Below are 18,806 nucleotides of genomic sequence, written 5' to 3'. Positions count from 1 at the left end.
ATTCCATATGGACCATCCATGAGTGACAACCCAGGACAAGATAATGTCCTGAAGGCCAACTTAATGTAGGAATTTTTCATAAATTTTTACGAATCAAGCTAGTTTAATCTAGTGGAATATTTATGAGAGTTGGCAACACTTCCAGGGCAGGATTTCAGGGGATTTCCTTATTGTTTCCAAACTCCAGTTTATGAATTAATTTGTGCCTTAACCTATGCTGCAGCTTCTGCCTCATTTTTTGTTCTATTATAATCTAGACACTGCTGTAACAGGAATTCTCAGAGCCACAGAAATCTTTAAGCCTATTTGTAATCCTTCACTTGACTTTAGCTGTAATTTATAAAATTAAAATAATTATTAGAGTTCAAGTGTGACAAAAGTTTTCAAGAGCTCAGAGTCCATTTGCTGTTGATTTAGGTTGTTTAAAATCAGGGGAAATCTGCCTGTGCCTTAACTTGTCTTCAGCAAGCCCAATGCAAAGTGTTGGTGAAGATTCCACTGGAAGGTGTCCCTTCCTGGAAGGGTGGGACTGGATGAGCTTTAAGTACCTTCCAACCCAGACCATTCTGTGATTCTGTGTGGTCAAGAGAAAGCAGAACTGCTGCAGCTACCAAGCCATCTTTTGTACAACATTTCAAATCCTAGATATAGGTGTTTATGTCCTTTAAAATCAAAATCACTATGAGAGAGAGAGAGATTTAAGCTGTAGGAGCTCATCATTACCTCCTCAGACTGTCTTTGGTTAAACCTGGTGTTATGGTTGTACTGAATCTACAAACTGATCTTAGTTGCAGTCATGTCAGTGCCACAGCCAGCAGGGAATTTGTGATCTCAGGAGTTCCCATGGAAGCCATGAGAGCCAGGATGCATCTGCAGCATGACTTACTGCTAGGAAGGTTACCTAGGGAATGCCCTGTGTCATCCTACGCAGAGCACAGGTCCAGAGAAAGGCTGGTAAAGCACCAGAACAGGCTGCCCAGGGAAGTGATGGAGTTACCATCCCTGGAAGAGTACAAAAAAATGTGTGGATGTGGCACTTGAGGATGTGGTTTAGTGGTGAACATGGTGGTGGTGCTGGGATGGTGGTTGGACTTGATTTTAAAGGTCTTTTCCAACCTTAACAATTACAATTCTAAACCAGACACCCTGACAGCTTCTGTAGCAAAAAGAGCTGCTGTACCTCAGCCAGCAAGAGCCCAAGGGCACAGGTCCTCCTGCTGAGAGCTTCCTTCACTTCCCCTGTGCCACGTGGGATACACGGAAAGCATCCTTCACTGACTGCCACATTCCCATCAACCCTGTCTGACCAAGGCTGCTCAACTCCTTGGACTTGTGTTTGGAGGAGTTGGAGCTGCACCTCTGACAGAGCAAGCAACCAGAGATCTCTACGTCATTTCAAGAGCAGCCACATTCTCACGTTTTCCTGGCAGTGAACATTTCTTGCTCCCCATATGGTTTTCAATCTGCATTGCTGGAAAACTACACACTCAGCTGTGTTTATTTGGTAACACTGTGTGCAACCTATGGTTTTCTCTGATGGCTGTTTCACTGGTAGAGCCAAGACTTGGCAGATAGGCTGCATTAAAAAATAAAAAGTATAGGAAAACCCCCCCCACAAAAATAATAAATCTCCGTTGACCTGAAAATAAGTTTAATTTACATCATTTTATGCTTGGTACATAAATCTATTTCCTCTAAAGTGGAATTCCTTGGGGAAAAATAGATTTAATTTTTTTGTGCTGTGAGGCTTAAAGACAATATTTGAGAGTTGCTTAAAAATATATACTTAAACCTCTGTATTGACGTAAGATATGGAGTGACAACCTCATTTGCTGCATCCCTGCTCCTTTGGAGCTGGGAGTGAGGCCAGGTTTGACCTGTGCTGTGAACCCATGGCTGCATTTCAGGGAGCTGCAGCTCCCAGGTTCTCCACCTTCACCCCTGCAGAGAGACGGATGTTGTCCCTCCCGCTCCACATCGTGGACAAAGGATGCTCCGTGGAGTTGTCAGAGCTGAAGTAGTGAACCCTCCAGCCACAGCAGCACTGCAGCTTCTTAATCTCGCACCGGAAAGTCTTGCTGAAGATGTAGTAAATGAAAGGGTTGTAGGCTGTGGAGGACTTGGCAAACAGGCAGGGCAGCAGTGTCACCACAGGCTGCAGGGAGTCGCTGGAGTTGAAGATGGACCAGAAGCTGGCAGCTGCATAGGGAGTCCAGGAGCTCAGGAAGCCCACCGAGATGAGCACAGCCATCTGAAAGGGAGCACAGGGCTGCTGTTTGCAGCTGGCACGGACAGGGTTGGATATTGTGGCACACAATGTGTGGGTGGGAGCACACCTGAACTGCAACACCTGAAGCTGTGCTTGCTGGGCCTCTCATGACAGAAGAGACATTGAGGGGCTGGAGTGTGTCCAGAGAAAGGAACAGAGCTGGGGAAGGGTCTGGAGCTCAGCTCTGGTGAGGAGCAGCTGAGGGAGCAGGGGGGCTCAGCCTGGAGAAAAGGAGGCTCAGGGGAAACCTTTAGAAAGCTTGCTTTCTAAAACTCCCTGACAGGAGGGTGCAGCCAGGTGGGGGTCGAGCTCTGCTCCCTGTTAAATCAAAGGACAAGAGAAAATGGCCTCAAGTTGCACAAGAAGATATTTAGTTTGGATATTAGGAAGCATTTCTTGACTGGAAGGGTTGTCAGTCATTGGAACAGGCTGCCCAGGGAATTGGTGGAGTCACCATCCCTGGAAGTGTTGCAAAAAATGTGTAGCTGTGGTGCTTTGGGGCATGGTTTAGTGGTGGACCTGTCAGTGCTGAATTAATGGTTGGACTTGATGATCTTAGAGATCTTTTCCAACCTTAATGATCCAGTGATTCTACGACTGGCCTCTAGAAAGCTTGGATCAATTCTGCTTTTCCACAAAAAATGCACAACAGTGCATATTTGAAGAAAAAATATATTAATATTTAATATTAATATACTAAAACCCTGTTTCCATATAGAATTTTTGTGTAGCTCTCTGTAATTCCATGATTCTGTGAGCTGTGCATGAGCAGAGCCAGCTCTCTGCCAGCCCCTGATTACTGCACACTCTTCCCATCACGGGGATAACTCACCAGGGTCAGCTTCTTCTCCAGTTTGGCTGCATTAGGGATCCTGTCAATATTCTGGATCTCTTGGTATGCTTTATGAACCTTCCAGGCAATTCCCAGGTAACAAGCGACGATGGTCAGCGCAGGCAGGACTGTGCACAGGAGGAACATGCTCAGGATGAATGAAAAACCATTAGAGGAGTTGTGGAACTTGCTCCAGGCTATTGTACAAGAGATGCCAAAGGGCTCAGGGCCATAGTAGCCCCAACCCACCAAAGGCAGGATGGCCCAGAGCAAGGAGTAGAGCCAGATGAAAGCAATCAGGATGCAGACAGTGCTCTTGGTGATTTTGTTACCTGCAAGGAAGAGCAAGCATATTTGGATCTCGTCCCAGCCACATGGGTTTTGCCATAACTTCTCCTCAAACAGGAGGATGTTGGCTATAGATACACCTGGGCTGCTCCTGAAGTTCCCTAATCTTTAGTCTTCTTGAGAAACAGAGTGTGTGTGGGTTGGGTGAGACCTGAGCACAGCCCTCAGTCCTCATTTAGAGCTTAGTAACTCAGGGAGCTTTACAAGATCAAGTTGACCCTGAATGTACTATGGTCCCAGCCCAGGAACGCCAGAAGAATATTCCTGCCTTTCAAATTCCAGTGTATCTGCTTGGATACAAATAGGAACGAAGGACAGTCTGGTCCAGGGAAACATTTGTACTCTCCATTCTCAGGTAGTTTCACCTAGTCTAGCCGAGAAGTGAAAAACCTCACTGTTTCATAAAGAATTTAATCAGATCCTTCTGGGAACATCAGGATTTGATATTGCACTAAAAGTTGACGCTAATTCTGCTGTTACTGACCTGATACTCCATGCCACATTCCACAAAGCACCTCCCTGAGCAGCCCAGCCCAAACCCACCACAACAAGGTGACAAGAGAGCCGATTTACTCACTGTTGGATTTGGATGAGTTGGTGACGAGGAATCGGATCACAGCCATGGCACACAGGGTCATCATGCTGCAGACCCCAAACAGGAAACCCATCAGGGCATAGTAAACACAGGAGGCATCTCCCCCCAGCCAGGCGTGGTTCCAGGCAGATGCAATGGCCAGTGGGTACATGCTGAGGGCCATCCCAATGTCTGCCACTGCCAGGTTCACTGTCAGCAGCTCCGGTGACTTCAGCAGGGAAGAACGTTTCACAGCCGTGGCAAGGACAGCTGAATTCCCAAGGATTGTCAGGATGGCTGGAAGGGAAGGATCAGCACAGACAAGAATATCACACCTGTGAATAACAAACCTGTGAAATCCACAGAAAGTATGTGAAGTACCTAGAGGGGCTACCAGAGGGCTGAGGAGGGATTTCTTACAAGATTATGTAGTGATAGGACAAGGGGGAATGGCTTTAAACTGAAGAGAGCAGGCTTAGATTGGGAATCAGCAAGGAATTCTTTCCTGTGAGGGTGGTGAAGCAATGTTCCAGGTTTCCCAGAGAAGCTGTGGTTGCTCCATGCCTGGAAGTGTCCAAAGCCAGGCTGGATGGGGCTCAGAGCAACCTGGGATAGAGGAAGGTGTCCCTGCCCATGGCAGGGATTGAAATATTCCCCTTGTCCTGTCACTGTCTGCCCATGTAAAAAGACACTTTCTGTCTATTTTGCAAGCTCCCTCCAAGTACTAAAGGCCACAATGAGGTCTTCCTGGAACCTTTTCTTCTCCAGGCTGAACCCTCCAGCTCTCCCAGCCTGTCTCCAGAGCAAAGGGGCTCCAGCCCTCCGAGCGCCTTTTTGACCTTCTCTGGACCCACTCTAGCAGGTCCACATATTTCTTGTGCTGGGAAAGACTATCCTCACTTCTCCTTCCTGCTGAAGTACTCCAGCCATCCTGCCTGCCTGTCCCCTCCTCTCATCCAGTGCCCTCCACTACCCAAAGCCTTCCCTCTCTGTGACTTCCCTCATTTTGCACTGGAGCACCAGCACTGGCTCTGAGCTGCCTCAGTGTTGGGCATGTGCTGGCACAGGGTCCTTGTGGTCCCTGAAAATTAACAGATGACTGTTCTAGTGGTCTCTGAGTGCAGTGGGACCATGGGAATTGTTTAGCCATGGGTGTGCAACAAGACCCAGAGCTTTCTTTGCAAAAGGACCTGTCAGACATACATTATTCAGGTGTGCCACAGGGCTTCAAAGTGTTGGTGACAGCTGTGTCAGAAGTACAAGCACCAAACAGCTCATTTTCTCTCTTCTTTCAAGTGAACATGGTGCTTGAGCAACATTTTGATCAAAGGTTTTCCTGAGAAGGTGTCCTCTAAAGTCAGATGTGAAAGAGGGAGACAGAAAAAGATTCTGTCATGTTCCCCTGTGGCTGTGAATGCAGGAAGGCTGCATTTGCTCACAGGTACCACTTAAAGTGCCCACGGAGGAGTTCATAGAGGCACATGCAGCAAAACAGAATAAATAAGTGCAGAAACTTTAGAGATGTCAAAGAAAACATGTAAAGGAAATGGAGATACAAATCTGAGACCCCACGTCCCAAATTCATTCCCTTTCTGACCACACACATTCACTTGCCACCTCTGGATGCACTTGAAGAGTTCCCTGAGCTCTCAAGAGCTCTGTATCTGCACAAGGAATGATGCCCATGTGCTGACAGAGCACCTGCAGCTCGGTGGGAAGAGCACTCTCCACAGGCTGGGACTCAGTATCATGGAATCATAGAATCCTTCAGGTTGGAAAAGACCTCTAAGGCCATCAAGTCCAACCATTAACCCAGCACTGCCAAAGCCACCTCTAAATCATGTCCCCAAGTGTCACAGCTACAGCTGTGGGATGGGGACTCCACCACTGCCCTGGGCAGTCTGTTCCAGTGCTTCACAATCCTCTCCATGAAGAAATGTTTCCTAAAATCCAATCTAAATGTGCCCAGGCCATTTCCTCTTGACCTGTTGCTTGTTATTTGGGAGCAGAGCCTGACCATCACCTGCCTGCCCCCTCCTGTCAGGAGTTGTGCAGAGCCTGAAGGTTCCCCCTGAGCCTCCTTTTCTCCAGGCTGAGCCCCACCAGCTCCCTCAGCCACTCCTGGTGCTCCACACCATTTTCCAAATCCATTGGCCTTTCTGGACTCTCTCCAGCCCCTCGTCCTGTTTCTTGCAGTGAGGGTCCCAAAACAGAACACTCTCAGGCTTCAGGAGGAAAAAAAACCAGTTCACTTTCTTCTGTAAGAGCTCAGCTCCGACATAAGATGAAGGAAGCAGCTCTGTCATCAGAGGTGACATTCAGGCCCAGCCTCTCTTTTACCTTGACAGAAGCTCTTCCCCTCCACCCCTCAGTCTGTGGGCTGCTGGCTGGCACAGGACAGAACTGTAACTGGGCTAGTGATCAAACAGCTGCTGCAGAGTGCTGCAGCCCATGCCCTGGCCTTGTTCCTAATAAAAACATCATTTCAGGGCACAAACGTGCAGCCCCACTGAGGTGGCAAAGGGATGGCTAAATACAACACCCATTTCCAGCTCAGCTCACTGTTTTATTTCTGAGAGTCCCTGCACAATGCAGTGAACATAGTTGCCCCACAGGGCTCTGGATCCAATGCTGGAAGCTGTGCCTGAAGTTTCAGCACCTAAAAGTATTCTAGGAGAGGTGTGAGACTGTAGCAGGGTGGCACATGAGCAAGGTCAGCAAGGGGAGCTGCAGCCTCCAGCCCTTTTTTGCTGCCCCTTCCCATTGTCTTAACTGCATCTATATATTTACATTTTTGAGAGAAGGGTCCTGGCGTCCTGACTTGAAAAAGCCCTTGGTTGTTTTGTAAACAGGGATTTTCTCACCCTGAGTTGTGCTCTGCTGTGCAGAACAAGGTATGAAGAGCTAAAGCCCAGCACTGCTGTCCAAAACCTCAGTATTAAAGCACTTCAAAATATAGGCTTGTCTTTCTTACATCAACCAGAGTCTTCAAAGGAGCTGAAAGAAAGAATCTTAGCAAAAATTCAGGTGGAAAGCAACTTGGCTAAATAAGTTCCACTCCTTTACAAATCCACAAGGGCAGAAAACAAATGCCTGAAGCAGAAGCAGACACAGAAGAAAACTCTTAACCGGAGCCATGCTGGAGCAGGCTGGTCACTATCTCCCCACTTGTATTTAATTTTAAATCTGCCTGCAGCAGGGCAAACAGGCTGCTATAAAACCCAGAACTGCTATTTGGAAACACTTTGCTGTTCTGCAGCAGTTCATCCCACCAAGACATAGCAGGATGACACTTTCCCCACCAAGGGTCAGCCCACAACTGCTTTCCCCTGACCAATCCCATGGAATGAGCTGCCCTGGCTCAGCTCTCAGAGCTGAGATGCCATGAAAAGCGATAGACAACTTATTTCAAATACTTGTGATGCCATGGAGACAAATTTGTGCTAGCCATTCTTCAACATCAAAACAAAAGATGCCAAATCCAAGAGTGGATATTAATCCTGGCACCCAACCAGCTCCAAGGCACTAAGCAGTGGAACCTGTGTGGAAACATTTTCTGTCATTTCCCTTCAGGTTCCTCTGCCTGATCACGACACAAACAGGGAATCCCTGTATCCCTGTTCCCAGGCTCCAAGCAAATGAGCAGGCTGTGAACTCACCTATGATTAGGAGAAAGACCCCAGCTCCATAATCCACTAGTGGGTGGAGTTTGGAAATGTACTGCTCCTCCATGGTCCCTTGTGGAGGTGGGTGAAGGTTTCCAATCAAAGGTGAAGTGGCTGCAGGAGCAAAAAGCTCATCCTCATGGTTTGCCTGCTGCAGGTGTGAGCTGGGTGTTGGGGGCTGTCAGTGCAGGGACTCTTCTGCTGCCTCCTGCTCCTGCCTCTGGTGTGGCAGAGGAGAAGCCTGGAGTGAGAGGGAGGATTTCCCCCTGGGAGGCAGAGTGAAAGGCAGGCAGAGCTGCTGCCAGAGCGATCCGCCTGTCTGGCTGGCAGAGCATCTCTCCACCCACCCCTCCTCTCCCACCCTGCTGCTCCCCGGCTGGGCAGGAAGCTTCACAATGCAAATCCCCTCCGATGAGCAAAACCAATTGTTCTTCAACCATCAGCAGCCTGGGGAAATAAATCCAGGCTGAGAGGGTAGGCAAGGGAAGGAAGGTTGGGAGTTTTGTTCTCCAGCTTTATGGCTGAGCATGGGAGACACCAGGCTGGGGCAGGGGTCTCTGAGTTGAAGTGTTAGAGGAAAGCTGTTTGCTGCAGGGGCTCAGCAGGGCCCAAGTCACACCACTGAAGACAGAGCTGTCAGAGCTGCTTCAGTGCAGAACTAGAGGATGCTTGGTGCCATGTAGTGCACCAGAGAAGAACCAACCTCTGAGGTCACTCTGTGACACTCCAGAGTTCTGACTTGGCAAGCAGCCACAGCAGTGCCTCACCTCTGTGTTTTCCTTCTCCTCATAATATCTGAGCCTAAAATTATCATGATGAGCAACCTGGTTTGGTGGGTGCCATCCCTGCCCATGGCAGGGGGCTTGAACTAGATGGTCTTTGAGGTCCCTTCCAACCCTAACCATTCTGTGATTCTGTGATAAGGAATTCTGAAATTCACAAGAGCATGGAGGCATCTCAAGTGTGATCTAAATGGAATTTAGGTGCTCAAGTATAGCAGTAACAGCCTAAGCTGTGAAAAAACTTAGGAATCTGGGAGACTTTAAAAGCCTTTAGTTTCAGCAGGGCTTTGTATATCTCCAAGCATGGAGACTCCACAACAGCTGTTCCAGTGCCTTTTTGTGGTCTTGTCCAAAGTCTCACAATGTTTTTGAATAAAGATGCCACCTAACTCCTGAAATCCAGCTCCTGCTTGTTAGGTGTTCAGTGCAGGTGTCCTTCACTGAACATTCTCCAGCTGTGGAGATTCAGCTGAATGAACAGGAGAGGTTGTTGCAATGCTCTCAAGCCTTGGGTGTATAAGCAAGACTCAATTTAGCATAGGAAGGTAGGATTCATACAGTGTTAATTATAAAAGGAAGTTCTTCTATCAGAATAGAATAAAAAAGGTCAGAGGTGATGTCTCAAAAACATGCCCAGTACTGAGAGTTTCAAACAGCTTGGTCAATTCAGAGTCGTCTGTGCAAGAAAGAGATGCTACCACTCGATCCCATTTTGGGGGAGTGTCCTGGTTCTGGCCAGGCCAGGATTAATTTTTGTAGTAGCCAGGAGGGGCATGGCCAGGACCTGGAGGTCATTCTATTCCACCTGGGCAGAACAAGGACAGGGAGAAATGTCTGCTAGAGTAGCAAAAGACACAAATCCTGTGACAGAAAGTAGAAAATCGTCACATTCTGACACTTAATCCAGTCCAGTGCACACAAACACATTGTATTGGTAAATTAAACAATGCCAGATCACCACAAAGAGGGTGGAATCTGACTGCTCACCTTGATAAATTCCCAGGGCACTTGCTGGCACTGATTTGGGCTGGACCAGCTGGCATTATCCTGTCATTCCCAAGCACAGGCTGGCTAAAATGAGCCCAGGATTGTTCCCAGCAAGCAGTAATATCATCAGTTTTGAAATCAAAGTGACACTGTTTAGTTCCCTAGTACAGATGTTGCCCCTGGATTTTGCTCTCATGCTGAGTAAAAACACTTAGGTGAGAAATAGATTCTCAAGGTGCAGCCATTGTATGAGAATTGACTGTTTCAAAGCTCTCAGATAGAGCTTAGAATTCTGATAAAAACCTTTCTGATAAAATTCCTGGCCTGTGCCATGCAGTCATCTCACCTAATGTTTCTCTTTGGCCTTTCTGGGTGAAACCATGGCAGAGGGCTCAGATCAAGGAGCCTGATATTGCCCAATCCACTCCAGATCTCCTCCTTTCCCACTTGTTGCATGATCCATCTCTTCACTACTTAAATAAAACCCTGCATTTCTTCAGGCAAGCAAGGAGACCAAAGGCAAAATTAAAACATTTTGCTGACAATTTAACTGCTAATTATTATTTAATTACTGGAGACTCCATTGGCTACATCAGGAGTCCAGTCTTCTGCCAGCTCTGGTGGGCACCTTAGATTACAGTGTGGCTCTTTCATGCTGGTTTAGATGGCATTTCATTTATGGTGAAACCCTCAACTTAGCATTCACATGGGGTAGGATTACATCAACAGTCCAGTTACGAAATGGAAGAAAATGAATTATTAAAACCAGAAGTGTTGATGGATCCCAAATCCAGTGCATTTTTCATGTGTTGTTTAACAATAGCAAGTTGTGCTCATCATTATCTTCCTGCACATTAGGTCAATCCAGATGATCTGTTTACAACAGCCCAAGTTTATACATCTTTACAGACCCAGATCTGTGGGGGTTACATTTTAGAATTATGTGAAACTTATTTGCAGTTTAATAAAGTACTCTTGAAATGAGGTGGAAGGATGAAGTTGCTACCTACTGATTTCTGAAAGGTTATGTGAAACTTCAAGAAAAATATGAACTCACCATGAAATTATATAGTCATATTTGATGTAAATACAGACATGTATATAAAACAAGTTGCCATTGTTGATATAAAACAGGGTATGAGTTGAAGAATTACTTGATGCTACCACGTGAGAATGCCCTACAACTTTACTTTTATTTTCCACAGGGAAAAGAAGTAAAAAGATTATTCTGAATCTGTAGGAAGAAGGGAATTGCTCTGAATTATCAGTTTGCCACTATGTAGTGGTTCATTTTGCAGAGATCAAACGTTTGGAGCTGCTTGGGACAAGGATACAGGGTTGTGTTTAGAACCATATATCAAAATTACTGATACCTCCTGATATGTGGGGAGGGCTTTGAATCTGTGTCATTATCAAAAATGTCTACCAAAAATAGTCATGTCTCATTTAGAACAGGACATGACTTTGTTACTCCTTTTTATCTCTGGCTGCTCTGTCCAGATCTTCTCTTTGTGAAGACTCTGAGGTTTCGAGTGAGCAGTGAGTGTGAAAACAGTCTGTGGGGACAGATCCTTTGGGTGTCCTTTCCTTGCTGCAAAACACCTCTGCCATGATGTACAACTCAAGTTTTTTATTAAAAAATGCTACCTTTTCCAAACTCCTTGGAGGAGACGACTTCATCATATCCTCCAGGAATTCCTACAACTTTCTTCCTTTTAAATATTCATGTATTTCTGCAGTTTTACTTTTGGAAGCTCATCTTTGAGCTGAGACCTCTAGCTGAGCTTCTCTAGCTTTCACCTCCATTTATAAAAACCAGAACCAGCATTTAAGTGGAATTCTCAGGCTCTGCTCATGGAGTTGTATGTTTTCAACAACTAAGTCTTGTTTAAGCTGGTATTTGCAACCTCAAGCATGGTAATTTTTAAATTGTTTTCTTCTGGATGCCTGCACTGACTTGCATGTTATTGCCTGAGGGGTCATTTACAAAGTCTAAACTCATTCTAGAGACACTAAACTCCCTAACTTCCCTTGGCAGGAACTGAAGAATCCGGTTGGATCAATAGATTTTGCTCTTACTTGGCTGTTGGTTAACCCCGTCCAAGTGAGTAACTTGGGTCATAACAACCCCTGCAGTGCTGCAGGCTGGGAGAAGAGTGTCTGGAGAGCTGGAAGAGTCCCTGGGGGTGCTGGTGACAGAGGCTGAACATGAGCCAGGTGTGCCCAGGTGGGCAAGAAGGCCAATGGCAGCTGGGCTGTACCAGCCATGGTGTGGCAGCAGGAGCAGGGCAGTGACTGTCCCTGTGCTGGGCACTGGTGAGGCCACAGCTCAAATCCTGGGTTCAGTTTTGGGCCCCTCATGACAAGAGAGACATTGAGGAGCTGGAGTGTGTCCAGAGAAGGGAATGGAGCTGGGAAAAGGTTGTGGAACTGAAGCTGGAAGCTCACATTTATTACACAAAGTCATCATTTGTTGTAACCGTAATATTCATGCTGCACTGGTGGAAAAAAAACAGGTACAGCTGTGAGGAAAGATGTCCCTGACATGACAAGCCAGCTCTTTTCAATTGGGCAATAGGCTGCCCTCTCAGGGACAATTCTTAATTTTTTTTTCCAACGTTCCCAAATATGCAATGAAAGGCTCTAATTTGAGAAAACAGGCAAAGGAGAAACACAGCAGGAGGTGGAAAGGGAGAGACTGGAATGAGATATGAAAAGGTTAATTCAACATGCAAGTATGAAGCATATTACAGCTATGTCTTTCAGGGGTGTGAGAAGACAGACTCTAATACCCTAAGAGTGGAAAGGAAATGGCACCAAAAGTGCTAAAATAAAATGAATGCTACTATTGTGTCAAGAAAAGAGAAGAATAAAATTTATTGCCAGTGTTGTGGAATTTGACATTGCAAACCTGCTCATATTTAATATGGTGACAGTGTTCCCAGATCTGTTTAACAGTGGTATGAACAGCAAGAATTCTCTCATTTTCAAGGGCTCAAAGACATAACCATTCCCTGTTATGCTGGATATTGCACAAATAATCACACAGGGACACTTCTTTAAAATTTAAGTATTTTTTCAACCATTTATTGACATGTAGTTTTTGGTAGAAAACTCCACTGACTTTTCCTTAGCATTTTGGTCCTACATTTGGTTCTCAGATACATTCCATTTATCCTTTGTGAATAAATGACACATTATGAATTCTGTCAATCTGACCAGGGGAGTCACACGATTTGTAGAATGGAACACCCAGGATTCAATCACCAGGATTCAATCACCAGGATTCAATCACCACAGGAATATTGCTGGGCAGCAGTTCTGTCTCATCATCCTCGGCACACCTCTAGAGTGAGCACACCTCTGGGCATGCAGGAGTGTGGCTACAGAGGACAATCCAGCCACTCTGCTCTCCAAAAAGCCACATTCAACAGATTGAATCATTTAAGACTCTCCAGTTTTGTGTGTCTGTAGCATGATGGCAACAAGGATTTGATTATCTGTGTTCCTAAGCTCAGAAGTGTTCAAGAGCCAGCAAAATACCAAACAGGACAGGGAGACAAGGAAACACAGTGCATAGGGTTGGGAGCAAACCTGCCCAGGTTCTTCTGGTAGCACTGGGAGCAGGAAGGCCAGCTCTGCAGGACTCTGCCCAGCTTCAGGACTAGTCCCAGCTCTGCTCCCTTGTCCTTTTTTTCATTTGACCTAGTGCTTATTTGGACTCACCCCTTCCTCTTTTGAATAGCAAAACTCAGTCCTCTCCACTCTGCTGAGGAATCCAGAACCACACGGAAAGGGAGCATGGTGAAAGCAGCAGCACAGGTTAAACTGTCCTTCTCTTTATCCCTTTACTTTGATGGCAGGACTAGGATCTGGCACAACTGAGACAGGACCAAACAGGCTGTGGTGGTGGTGATGGCCATAAATGGGGATGTTTGGAATGCAGGGTAATACAGAATGGCAAACCCTGCAGGGCCCTTTTAGGCATTGACAGTGAAATGCAACCCAGTGTTGTCTGTAGGAGTTCACTGGTGGCAGCTGATGGTGATGTTGTTTGCTTCACTGCAGAGGGGAAAGGGGATTTGTTTTGGGGGAACATTGTTACATATATTTAAAGGTAGTCAGAGAAAAGGTTACTGGGGTGGAAGACATGAGATCAGGGTGTTTATACAACTTTTGGGGACAGAGCTGATTACATACTGATAATCTTTACCCAAATGGTGTCACCTAGTTGTGGTGACACCATGGGGCTCTGAACACTGTTTGGGTGCACCCACCTTTATTCCCTGTTCCAGTTTCTCTGCCAAGGCAGGAATAGAGCAGCCCAGGATGTGATCCCAGAGCAGGCATGATGTGTATCCCACACAGACAGCAGGGCAGGGCTCAGGGCTGCAATCCTATGGCACTACAGCTGAACTCAATGGCACTGCTCTGGCTCTGCTGCTGTCTACTGTGGAACACTCCTCAAGTCACTTCCTTCCTCTTGCTGCCTCTGACTGACCCACTGAGATTGTACATTTTTCAAAGTCTGACCCATCTCCAGCTATTTCTGCCCAGTGCCTGGTAACAAAGCAGCGCCGTTGTTGGCTTGTGCCTCTCAACACCATTGTGATACAACAATAGCTTGAAGAAAGAGGCCAATTTTCTTTCATATTAGAATTACTCTTACTAATTTCTAAATGGATCCATGCTGGGAATTCAAAAATGCCAGGATTACCACTTATTATTTAGAGAAAAGAAAAATAGCTGAGATTGAATCCTGTAAAAATATAGCAGCAGATAAGAGTGGGAATTCATGCAGATACTTCTCTTGGATGGAAAAAGCCAGGTTTCCTTGCTCAATCTGGAACACAAGGTTTAATGGAGAAAGGAGAAATATTGGGAAACAGGCACAATAGAGGTTGGATGATAACAAATCTCTTTTTACATAGAATGAGGAAGACAAAACTTCTGCTCTGCAATAAACTGTGGTGGCACCGCCAGCTCTTTGACAATGACCCTGTCAAGGACAGCACTGAGCAGAGCCTGCCCAACAGCACAGCAACTCACTGCTAAGGCAACTTCCCTGGATTTTAACTTCCAGTGAAAGACATTGCTAGGATTTTAAGCATCCCTGGCAGCAGGGCAAGAACCAGAAGCCTCATGTCAAGACCCTCTGTCACTTTTCTTCATCAAATTTGCAAAATCATGTTCAGGTGTCTTTTCCAGCCTTCAGCTTGTAATGATATGAATGAGAGAAGTCACAGCTATTCTGTTTTGACTTCCTTTCTGAGGTCTTTTGATCCTTTAAACCAAGTAGTGCTTAATTCTCTCTTTACAAAACTGCTGGTTCAAGATGGCTCTAAATATGGCACAGAGTAGGATTGCAGGGAAAGAAGAAAAACTACTTTCTCAAAACTATAATTTGTTAGTCACCAGCATTTTAATTGTTTGAGTTTTCAAGGTTAACTGAGCTGCAGCAACACATTGCTTTCAGAGAGCATTTTGCACACCTTGGGAAGTGCTTTAGGTTTTACTTCTTTGCACTTCACTCCTTTGCAGTGGTGTGAAATGTCCTTTGCAGGGATATAAGAGATCAGCAAACATGCAAAAAATTAATCCCACAAGTACAGCCAGGTCCTCTGCTTATTGCTCTTGATACCTGACAGGAAACAAAAGTGGGATCAGGAGGTAAATTAAATATTTATTGGACATTCCCTGTATTTGCAGAGAGAAACTTCGAGCTATATCCTCCACATTTACACAATGCTGAGTTTGTTTTGCTAATAGTGAGTTATCCCTCTGCTTGCCTTCCACATGCCACTCTACAGTGAAAAACTTGTAAGATGAGGAAAGGCTTCAGCAAAGCATCACTGCAGCCTCCTGCATGGCAGGTAGGGATGACATCAATTCCTCTGCTGCTCAGGTTATTTGCTGTACATTGGAAAAGTACTGTCTTCCCTCTAAGACTGGTTTGGATTATTCTCTAATAGACTGTGCTCAAAAACAGCAACAGTAACTGTGAATACTTTCTGCACTCAATTACACAAAAAAACCCAGAGATAAACCTACTCTCAGAAAAAAAATAAAGTCTTGTGGTGAGGGCCTTGGGGCATGCAGGGTTCAGATCTTTGCTTTGCCACAGTCTTCCTGTCACTGCTTTTTGGCCAGTGATGAAATCTTTTTGTGCCTTAATGCCCCAGAACTGAACTATGGATGCAAATAAAAGCTTTCTTGTTTACATCCTTTAAATGATTATCACACTTTCACAGAAGCAGAATGGTTTGGGTTGGAAGGGACCATAATGTTAATCTCATTTCAGCCCCTGCCATGGACAGGGTCAATTTCCACTACCCCAGGTTGCTATAAGCCCTGTCCAACCTGGCCTTGAACACTTCCAGGGATCCAGGGGCAGCTGCAGCTGCTCTGGGCAACCTGTGCCAGGACCTCACCACCCTCACAAGGAAGAATTACTTCCTCATATTTAACCTAAATATACCCACTGTCAGTTTGAAGCCCTGTCACTAAAAAAATCCCTTGTAAAAAATCCCTTTTTGGCTTTCTAGGAAGGGGCTCTAAGGTCCTCTAAAGCCTTCTCTTCTCCAGGTGAGCATCCCCAGCTCTCCCAGCCTGGCTCCACAGCAGAGGGGCTCCAGACCTTAGAGCATCTTTGTGGCCTCATGGACCTTCTCCAACATGTCCACGTCTTTCTTGTGTTGGTGTTCCCGGAGCTGGATGCAGCACTCCAGGTGGGATATGACAAGAACAAAGCAGAAAGAGAGACTCACCTCCCTTGACCCACTGCCCAGGCTGGTTTTGATGCAGCCCAAGATACAGTTGGCTTTTTGGGCTGCAAGTGCAAGAAATGACCAAGTCGTTGCCAAGTCAATCCCAGCTTTTCGTTCACCAGCACCCCCAACTCCTCCTCAGCAGGGCTGCTCTCAATTCATTTCCTGGGTTGATACCAAGGGTTGCTCTGACCCAGGTGAACCATCTTGCACTTGGCCTTGTTGAATTTCATGAGGTTCACACAGGTTTGGTGCTGGGGCCTGCTGAACTCGGATCAGGACATGAGAACAAAGGTCCCCACAGCTCACTTGGGCTTATCTGGAAGTGGAGATGCATTTTCTGTTCATTCTGCATTGCAAACATTTTTTGCTTGTTTGTTTGTTTGTTTGCTTGTAGACTCCATGTCTTCATCAGGAGAGAATTTCTGTATTCATTCAGAAGGGGAAATTCTAGGCCATCTCTATCCACTATGGTTATTTAGAAAAACTATGACAGCATGAATACAACAGGCACAACAACCATGAGATAAATAAAAAACCATAATTATGACTCTTTTTTCACTCATAACTGCTGTCATGCTGACTTGTGATCATTTTAATGCGTGGAGTTGACAGGGTAATATCAATTTATTTTTGTCTGTAACTGAAAATATTAAATATTTTCCTGTCATATGTGTTTAAGTGGTTTTTATAACTCAAACATCCAAAGCAAACTTATTTATTGGCTTGTAACTGGATATATTAAAATCTATCACAGGTACTAAAATAGATTTTATAGCCCTAACTTCACCAAAAAATGTATTTCAGCTAAATAAAACCATTTAAAAGCTTCAGATCTGGTTGAAACTCGTCATCCAGACTTCTCCTGGAGTCCATGGTGAAAGATCATTGAAGGGAAAGGCACTCTTGGTGGAGAAATATGCACCTTATCTGGATGAAATCAGTTGCTATTTGGAAGTGCCTATTGACATTAAATTTAATAATAGCGATATCAGCAATAACAACAACAACAACAATAATAATACCATTATTATTATTACTATTCACTGTGAGGGGGGCGAGGCACTGGAATAGTTGTCCAGAGGAGCTGTGGCTGCCCCTGGATCCCTGGTAGTGTCCAAGGCCAGGTTGGACAGGATTGCTCCCAGGTTGGAGTAACCTGGGATATTGGAAGGTGTCCTTGCCCATGGTTAGGGAGTTAAACCAGATGATCTTTAAGTTCTCATCCAACCCAAACCATTCTGTGATTATAGAGAGCCCAGAGAGGTGTCTTAAATAAGCCACTCAGTCTGAGGTGGCTAAATTTATTCAGTCCGAGTCCTGTCCTAACAGACATTCTAAGCAACACAAGAAACCTGTAAGAAAGGATGAGCTGGAACATACGGTCTCAAATCTTGAGTTAAGGCTTTCAGTTTTGTGTATATTTCCCTTGTTTCCATTACTACCAAAACTGAAATTCCTTAGAGCATGCAGTAGCCATGAAGCCTGTTTGCTATTTAAAACAAAACAAAGTATTTTAGCTGTCCAACTTTAATATTATTTTCCCAAAGGTTTTAAATTATCAGTTCCTTCCTGTAGAAACATGATCAGTACAATGATGTTATTAGCACTTGAATGATCCTGGTTTGACTGTGAAAGTCACATCACAGTGACTTGAACAATATAGGGAACATGAATTTTTTGATGCAGAACATTGTTCGTACCTGTAAGGTTCCTCTAGTAAGGCAACAGCATGTTCTCTGACGCATTCTGTAGGCTCTAAAATAATATTCATTCACAGGCAATGAAAAGGACATTTGGGGTAATGGGGTGAGTAAAAGCAGAAGCATTGCAAAAGCACCCACTGTGCCACAAAAATAAGACAAATCCTTAAACCATCCTATTTTGTCTCCCAAGTGTTCACTTGCCCCAAAGGCAATAATATCAAGTTATGTAATTGTTAATTAATGAAGTTTCAAGCTTCAGTTATACAGTTCAATACTGAATTTCCTCTTAAACAGTTTTCCCTCATACAAGCAACATCTCTGCCTGCCTGGCAGAAAGCAAGAACATCCAGTTTTATCCCCAGATTTTTGTTTACTTTGAATTCCTATCAAAGGTACTTTCAGCCCCCTCTTTATCAGTGGTGGTTTGTTTAATCCACCAGACTTGCTACTGAGATGCAGCTTCAAAGTGGTCAAAGGCTGAAAGGACAGAGATTGTACATCAGGGAGTGAGAATTGGATGGGGAGGTTAGTCTTTGTAAACTACAGACCACTGGGAGCCTTGGATCAGATGGACAAAGGGATTCAGTATGGATTTCTATGATGATGAAGTCTATGGACTAGATCAACCAAACAAGAGGAGACTCAGGTACCAGGGGAAGGAATATCCTGTTAGGACAGGAGAGCATACAGACAGCCTTTATGACCGAGTATTATATATATAAATATATATATAATTTATATTTTATTACATATATAAAACCCCTGTATTAGTCTGTGACTCACTTTGTCCTGCCAGCTCTGCTGTGAGAGTGCTGACCTTTGGCAAAACATTGATAATAAAACCCAGGAGAATGATGTTATCTTAAATTGTGGCAC

General features: G+C 45.1%; 1 protein-coding gene across 1 annotated transcript; it reads right to left on the bottom strand.

Moving 5' to 3' along the window:
* Positions 1-1,740: 1,740 nt before the first annotated feature.
* LOC146440409 (opsin-5-like) lies at positions 1,741-7,933 on the bottom strand. Its single transcript, XM_085057444.1, has 4 exons — positions 7,683-7,933; positions 4,027-4,320; positions 3,102-3,433; positions 1,741-2,251 (listed from the first exon to the last, which is right to left on the bottom strand). The coding sequence occupies exons 1-4, from the start codon at positions 7,753-7,755 to the stop codon at positions 1,904-1,906; spliced, it is 1,047 nt and encodes a 348-aa protein (XP_084913570.1). The 5' UTR covers positions 7,756-7,933; the 3' UTR covers positions 1,741-1,903.
* Between the last annotated feature and the right edge of the window lie 10,873 nt (positions 7,934-18,806).

The sequence above is a fragment of the Lichenostomus cassidix genome, chromosome 3, assembly GCF_008360975.1.
Source record: "Lichenostomus cassidix isolate B80296 chromosome 3, HeHo_3.0, whole genome shotgun sequence".
NCBI lineage: Eukaryota > Metazoa > Chordata > Aves > Passeriformes > Meliphagidae > Lichenostomus > Lichenostomus cassidix.
This window is presented reverse-complemented; position numbering and strand designations above follow the sequence as displayed.